Source organism: Eurypyga helias, unplaced genomic scaffold, assembly GCF_000690775.1.
Source record: "Eurypyga helias isolate BGI_N326 unplaced genomic scaffold, ASM69077v1 scaffold43887, whole genome shotgun sequence".
Taxonomy (NCBI): Eukaryota; Metazoa; Chordata; class Aves; order Eurypygiformes; family Eurypygidae; genus Eurypyga; species Eurypyga helias.
The window spans coordinates 3,579-11,345 of record NW_010264432.1 but is presented as its reverse complement, the minus strand read 5'-3'; the positions used below and the strand labels follow the sequence as shown (position 1 = coordinate 11,345).

Sequence of the window (7,767 nt, the reverse complement as noted above, 5' to 3'; positions counted from 1 at the left end):
GGGTGAGTGCGGCCGGTCGGGGGGAGCCAGGCCTCTCCGGAGGGTGGGCGGCGGGTCACAGGGCTGGGTCGCGGTGGGCGCAGCGGGAAGCTGGCCTAGGGGCAGACCTAGCCGCCCTGAAGGAGCAAAATGCATAGATATCGTGTCACAGAAGGAAACTTCTGGAATGGGCAGCTTCGAGGTAAGGGTTGCTTAACGCCTTGAGTGTCTGTGGTAATTGTGCACGGGCACGAATCAGAGCAGCCTGTTAGGACGTCCTGCAGGGAGCTCTGGCTGGGCATCCTGGAGCTGGGATTTCTCACGCTCTTCATCCAGTCCGGTAACATTCCATGGGGGTTTCTTCCTTTGGCACTCGGAGGGAAGAACTGAGGCTTGCAGGACTGGTGGCTGAAGATAGCCAAAGTCCTCAAAAGAAAATCTGCCCTTTGGGCGTAAGAGGTTCCCACCCCCCCAAGGGTACAGTCCTACATCAAGTATCTTAAATCAGATGCCCCTTGGGTGTTACTGGGATTGGGTGCTTGTATGAATAAAATGTGACTGCTCAGTTCTGAATGGCTTGTGCCGGGTTAATTGCAAAGGTAACATGTCGAAAAGCTGAAGTTACTACTAAAGTGATGAAGCTCAAGTGCTTTCCTTTCTCTGCCCCCACCTCAGAGGCCAAAAATGCCAAAGAGGTGGCCCAACAGAATACAGAGGGATCCCAGCCACCTGCTGGCCACCCACCTGCTGCTGCTAGCCAGAGCTCTGCTACCAAATGCCCATTCCTGGCAGCTCAGATGAATCACAAGAACAGTAATGTTTTCTGCAAAGCCAGCCTGGAACTCCAGGAGGATGTGCAGGAAGTCCAGGCAGACAGGAAAGGTATGTATTCTGTGTGCTGAAATGCCGGTTCCTTCCAAGAGCTTCTGCTGCCCGACTTTGCTCTAGAGTGTGCCAAGTTAAACAGTCACTGCTGAAGTTATGCAGGTAGGATTATGGGAGACTGCAGTAAAAAGCTGTTGGAGACTGTGGGGGTTAAGGGCATACCTGCAATATTGTGCAGTGTTTCCCCTGGGTGATTTTTGGGAAGGGAATACCGTATGCTGTTCTGATACCCTGGCTCTAAATGTGTGGATCGAGCTGTTACGCTTGCAGCCAAAGTGGATGTTTAAGACTGCAGAGAGCTTGACCAGGGTGCTCATATAGACAAAGACAGTGGTATATCCAGAGATGGAAGAAACAAGGTCAAGGTACTAAGCAAGTACCAGTGCAAATCCAAGCTGGAAAGGAAGCAAACCCTTTTTTCCCTTGTGGAGCTAAAGGGTGTAGGTTGGCTCGTAGTCCTGATGCGGAAGGGCTGTCCTTCAAAGGAAGGAACTTAAAGCTAATAGCAGTAAAGCCTTGCTCTCTGTCTCAGGAAGCTTCATTTACTTTTCTGCTTGTTTTCTGTGGCATAGTTCTAAAAAAACAATCTGTGCTAACTGAACAAAACACTAGGAACAAAAAGGAAGTGGCTAACTTCAGTTAGGTGTGTACCAACTCTACCAGATAAAAGCTGTAGCTGTACAGAGTGGCTTTCTGAGTCACGATGAACCAAATGTGTTGTAAGGGAATTGCATGTTTTGTCATGGATTAGCAAGGTTTTCCTTTTGTCTTGCACAGTGCAGAATTGTTAGCAAATAAAATAGTTGATCCTGAGAGGCGCGCATTGATTCAGGCACATGCTTCCTAAAGAATGACGAGGTAGTTACTTAAAATGTTAGCTTTGCTGAACTCCATTTTCTTTCAAACTGATCAAGCTCACTGGGATTTATTACAATGTCTATAGGTACAGAATTTGCTAAAATACCAACTACTTCTACAGTGAGGAACACTCAGAGGGAGGGGGAAGAGCAGAGTGGCTTGCTCAAGAAGTTTAAGGATATTGTGCTGAAGCAAAAACCAGAAAGTGTCTCTCATCTGCTTCAGGATAACTTGCCAAAATGTAAGATGGTGTGGCAAAACCCCCACAGCCCTGGCCTCTTGTGACTGTTCCTGTGTGCTTAAGTCTCTGTCTCATTGCAGCTGTATCCACCTTCCAGTATGATCAGTTCTTTGAGAAAAAGATAGATGAAAAGAAGAAGGATCACACCTACCGAGTGTTCAAAACTGTGAACCGAAAGGCACAGATCTTTCCCATGGCAGACGACTACACCGATTCCCTGATCACCAAGAAAGAGGTGTCTGTCTGGTGCAGCAACGATTACCTGGGGATGAGTCGTCACCCTCGCGTGTGTGGAGCGGTCATGTGAGTAGTGCCATATTCTGACGAGGCGGTTTCAAGCTATAGTGCCCTGCAGAAGCTTTTGTGGGAAGGCTTTTTGAAGAATTGGTTTCTATACCGTGCTACGTAAGCCACTTCTGGTATTGTTCTTGATACACCTAAGCTTATGCTCTTCTCTTGAGCTGGGATAGGTAACAGTATTTAACTCCAGGGCTGCAGTATGTCTGTCAGTCACTGACCCTGCTCCTTAGGTTTTCCTCAGGAGGCCCCATATGTTGCCAAATAAACTGGATGCTGTATTGCAGCTGTACTTGGTAACTGATTTCTTGGTTTATCAGATTCCCGAGTTAGGCAGGTTGCTTGAAGACCTTAAATCTAACAGCTGCTTTTTGCAGCCAGTTTCTTCTTAGAACAAAACAGCTGATGTACTAGAATGTTTTCGGCAATGATTCTTTATTCATCTACGTTGCACGGAAGGCTGATGCCTCTCTTTGGGCCCTCTGTAGGGATACACTGAAACAACACGGCGCTGGAGCAGGAGGCACAAGAAATATTTCGGGAACAAGTAAATTCCATGTCGATTTGGAAAAAGAACTAGCTGACCTTCATGGAAAAGATGCAGCGCTGTTGTTCTCATCTTGCTTTGTAGCCAATGACTCTACTCTCTTCACTCTAGCTAAAATGCTGCCAGGTGAGATCTTGGACTGCACACCCTCTATTTACCACAAAAACCCTAAGCATTCGGGAGCACATTTCACAGGTGGCTACTCAGAGTGAGGGTTCATCCTACTCCATCAGCAAAGGGTGGGGCTTTTTTCTTCAATATCTTACTCAAACTATGTTCAGCACGCAGAAATCGTAACAGCAGCCTCCTGAGAGTGAGGTCTGGGCGCTAGGAACTGCAGAAGGCCTTGGACAAAAGGCACAGTCTTCTACTCTTGCATTTAAATTCAGCCTGAAAATGAGGCAGCAGAAGTTTAGTGTGCTCCCAGCCGTGGGTGTGAACTTTGCACCCTTTACACCGCCCCTGTAGTTCAGGACAAGTTTGTCTCAACTTCAGAAGCTGAGAGTTAATAAATGTTAATATTTAATTAAATATCGATAAATAAAAATCTTAAGGACTTGGGAAAACCCTTCTGTATTTCCTTAGGCTCAGGTCTGTGTTAGTTTAAACAGCTAAACCAAGCCTGAAATGCTCTTGCTTCATGACCTGTGACTTGCTCTTTTGATTGAGAGCATTACTTTGTAGAACGTGCTCCCCCTGCTGCTCAGAATTTTTCCCTACATGAAGCCGTGCGGGGAATCGGGTAACGCTTTCTGTACTTAAAAGCTGTAACTGGGCTGTTCCCCCAGGCTGTGAGATCTACTCTGATTCTGGAAACCATGCCTCCATGATCCAGGGGATCCGAAACAGCAGGGTGCCAAAACACATATTTCGCCATAACGATGTCGCCCATCTCCGAGAGCTGTTGCAGAAGTCGGATCCAGCTACCCCTAAGATTGTTGCATTTGAAACTGTTCACTCAATGGATGGTAAGCACATCAAACCCCTCTCTCTTCCCACTGCAGCTAGTACTCAAATCACCTGTAATTTAGGTCTAAGTGTACAGTGCTGTAAGAATTTACATGAAAAGAGGCTTCTGAAGTGCCTGGTGTTTGGGAGTGCGCCTGATATTTATCCAAGTACAGGGAATCCTAAACTGCCACTCACTGCTTCGCTTCCTAGGTGCAGTCTGTCCTCTGGAAGAGCTGTGTGACGTGGCCCACGAGCATGGGGCAATCACTTTTGTGGACGAAGTGCATGCCGTGGGGCTGTATGGAGCTCGAGGTGGCGGTATAGGAGACCGCGATGGGATCATGCACAAGATGGACATCATCTCTGGAACGCTCGGTATGTGTGGGCTGGTACTTGCACAGAGGCCAAGGCTGTAAAGCTGCTGAGCAGCCAAATTAAGTGGGTTAACTCAAAATCAGTCTATTCAACCACCTGTGGCAAATTCACTTGGGATTTTTCAAAAAGCCCAAAGGATTTAAGAATGCCCCAGAGTTTGAAAAGCTTGTGTTAAGCTACTTACACTGGCTTACAAATCAGTTAGGGCAGCACTGTGGGATTTTTTTCTCTAAACAAGCTACCAAAAGTCCTCCTGTGGCATATTGCACAACTGGAGAATAAATTCAGGTGAGAATGCTGGTAGGGTAGTACTCTATATTTAGCAGTACTTAGTTCTTTTATGTGAAACGGAGTGCTCCTAATCTAGAAACCTGAGATGGGGAGTTATGTAAAGAGATTTGGCAAGAACTGAAGCAACTGCTATTATCTGAGTAGAATGCAGCCTTAGGAGTAAGTTTACTGCTGTAAATTGGAAAGTTGTCTTAAACCGCTTCCAAAACATAAATAAAACTTACTGGGAATGTTCATGGCTCTGAAACTTCACCATCTTGGGTCACAGAAACAGGAGAGTTCACCAGACACCCTGATTCTGTCTGTGGCTGTGTTCTGGTACCCGAACACGCAGAAAGGGGGGCTGGTATTGGCTGTGCAGCCACGCTGACAACCCTGTGTGCTCCTTAGGAGCAAAGGCTATTTCTAGCATCTCTGGAACAGATTAATTTAAATCTGCTGAGAGACTTACTGTTGACTCTTGGGGTCACTGTTGAAGTCCCTGCTTGATGATTTGGCTTACAAGATCTTCCCCAAAATCAAAACTTGAGCAGTTGAGTCTTGAACTGTCCTTGCTGTGTAATAACTGGATCCGTGTGTTACTGGGATTGGCTTAAAAACAAAGCTGTAACATGTGCTGAGTAAATACAGGATTAGTGAGGGGAGTGAGTGGCTGCAGTTGTTGCCTGCCATGACTACATTAAGCTATAACTCCTTCCTTCAAGTGAGAGGCTGTTAGGCTTCAAGCTGCTCTAATGGGTGGAAGGAATAAGCTTGGTTACCTTTTCTTCCCTCAGGCAAAGCGTTTGGGTGTGTAGGAGGATACATCTCCAGCACAAGTTCTCTGATAGACACTGTCCGTTCATATGCCGCTGGCTTCATTTTCACCACGTCCCTGCCACCCATGCTCTTAGCTGGAGCCCTGGAATCCGTCCGAACGCTGAAGAGCGCGGAGGGGCAGGTTCTGAGGCGCCAGCACCAGCGCAATGTGAAGCTTATGAGGCAGATGCTGATGGATGCCGGGCTTCCTGTGGTGCACTGCCCCAGTCACATCATTCCCATAAGGGTGAGTACCTGACTGCTTCCTCTCCAGGAGCACGCTACGCTGCTGGGTCTTGGTGGTCACCAAGCCTAAACCTGTCCTAGCATTCAGTAGTCACGTGCTAGGAGCCTGGCGTAAGCTGACCGCAGCCTGCCAAGGCTAATGTTGTAAAGCAGAGGGAAGTAGTGTATGAAACCCACAGTCTAACAGTGCACAGAAAGCAAGGAGACTGGTAACAAGCCAATAAGATGATTTCTGCTATAAACAGCTACCTGCCTAGGCTGCCATGGTGTGTGCTTGTGCCTGGCGGGTTCTACAGCACAAGCTTTCCGCCCTTTTCCTGATGTGGTGCTGTGTACAGTGGCACAAGGAAGCCCAGTCCTGCTTGATTCTGGTGGCTTGCTGAGTTAGGCCGACGCTTGTGCCACCTTGCACGTTGTGGGTGATCCTGTAACTCACAATCTCGAACTTTAGGTTGCAGATGCTGCTAAAAATACGGAGATCTGTGACAAGCTGATGAGCCAGCACAGCATCTATGTCCAAGCCATCAACTACCCCACAGTTCCCCGTGGCGAAGAGCTGCTACGTATTGCCCCTACTCCTCATCACACCCCACAGATGATGAGTTACTTTCTTGGTGAGTGGGTTTTGCATCAGTGCTATGAAAACTGGGCTGTCTGTGAAGCCTTTAGACTAAAGATGAGGCTAAGACATGTTAGATATCAGTAGCTGGACAGTGTCTTTCCGGTGCTGCAGACACAGTGCGTGCTCTGGCATGTGAAGGCCAGTGCACTGTGACCAGGAGTGGAGTGTGCAAGGCCGGTGCAGTCCCATGCCTGCAGTTTTGTCATGCCAGCTCTGCCCAGGCATTGTCCAAATGAAGTTTGTTTGCAATGTGGGGTCCAAAGAAACCTGCTCTCCTCAGCTGAGCTGTTAACCTCTCCTAAACATGGGTCTGCCCAGGGAACGTAGCTACTTCACCCTGCCAGAGGAGGTGCTCTGGGGGTAGATGAGGCTGAAGTGCAGCCCGCTTCACTCTTGCCACTTCTCTAAAGCAATCCACTGCCTGAAGACTTAAATCTTGCTGAACTCTTCTGTTCCCAACAGAAAAACTGCTGGCTACGTGGAAGGACGTTGGCCTGGAGCTGAAGCCTCATTCCTCAGCTGAGTGCAACTTCTGCAGGAGACCCCTACACTTTGAAGTGATGAGCGAACGGGAGAGAGCCTACTTCAGCGGCATGAGCAAGCTGGTGTCTGTCAGTGCATGAAGGGCAGAGCAGCAGTCGTGTTCTCGTCGTGTTCTAGTACCCAGGCTGTAGCATTTTTAATTTGCTTAACAAGTATTTTAATCATAGTTGAAGCACTAAGCTCTGAAAATAAACTTCTGGAGCCGCTCTGCCCACTTGTGGTTTTGTTTGCTTCTCTCCATCTCTTCTGTGGCAGTGGTTGGGAAGGTGTCTGATGGAATAATGGAAAAAAAAGTCCTTGGGGATTTAACAAGTGCCATTTTTGTGACTGACTGTTGGAAAGCCAAGGTGGTGGGGTGGCTGGGAAAGGAGGGCATGTCTGCTACTTGGCGGGGGGGAGGTGCAGGCTCCCTCTGCCTCTTCAAGCCTCCATGGGCTGCTCCCCAACCTGAAACTGGTAAAAACTCCTTATGGGTGAGCAATCGAGTAGTTCAGATCTGGGACAAGTCACTGTAAGAGTATCAGCACTGCTTTTGCAACACCTCTGGCCACTCAGGCCTGTTGCCTAATTGCCCTGCTATTTCAGGCTCATGAATAGCAAGGGATGCCTTGAACAGGGGGAAGTAATTTGGAGGGTGTGCATGTGTACTCAGAGGTCAGCAGTGGCACACGGTGAGGAGTGCAGCACGGGACTGCTCACTCTGTGTGGAGACACGGCCGGTGGCTGCTACAGCCCTGTGTCCGCAGCCCCCCAGGAGCTCTCTGTCCCAGTACCCTTGTTAGAATCATAGAATGGTTTGGGTTGGAAGGGACCTTAAAGATCATCTAGTTCCAACCCCCTGCCATGGGCAGGGACACCTTCCACTAGACCAGGTTGCTCCAAGCCTCATCCAGCCTGGCCTTGAACACTTCCAGGGATGGGGCATCCACAGCTTCTCTGGGCACCCTGTCCCAGTGCCTCACCACCCTCTCTGTGAAGAATTTCTTCCTGGTATCCAATCTAAACCTCCCTGTTTTCAATTTGTCCCCGTTACCCCTTGTCCTGTCACTACAGGCCCTTGTAAAAAGTCCCCCCCAGCTGCCTTGTAGCCCCTTCAGGCACTGGAAGGGGCTATAAGGTCTCCCCGGAGCCTTC

The 7,767-nt window shown here is 48.6% G+C and overlaps 1 protein-coding gene across 1 annotated transcript; it reads left to right on the top strand.

Annotated features, from left to right (window-relative positions):
* The first annotated feature begins 614 nt into the window (after window positions 1-614).
* On the top strand, window positions 615-6,837 carry ALAS1 (aminolevulinate, delta-, synthase 1). Its single transcript, XM_010156385.1, has 9 exons — window positions 615-861; window positions 1,808-1,963; window positions 2,044-2,266; window positions 2,749-2,933; window positions 3,596-3,775; window positions 3,969-4,133; window positions 5,201-5,469; window positions 5,920-6,082; window positions 6,553-6,837. Exons 1-9 carry the CDS (start codon window positions 615-617, stop codon window positions 6,711-6,713), a joined length of 1,749 nt encoding a protein of 582 aa, XP_010154687.1. The 3' UTR covers window positions 6,714-6,837.
* The last annotated feature ends 930 nt before the right edge of the window (window positions 6,838-7,767 follow it).

Bases quoted from the DNA above. Each gene is read 5' to 3' on its own strand.
- ALAS1 (XM_010156385.1), top strand. From the start codon at position 615: ATGAAGCTCAAGTGCTTTCCTTTCTCTGCCCCCACCTCAGAGGCCAAA. The intron at 2,934-3,595 runs GTGAGATCTTGG...CTGTTCCCCCAG, and splicing joins TCTAGCTAAAATGCTGCCAG to GCTGTGAGATCTACTCTGAT. The intron at 4,134-5,200 runs GTATGTGTGGGC...TTCTTCCCTCAG, and splicing joins CATCATCTCTGGAACGCTCG to GCAAAGCGTTTGGGTGTGTA.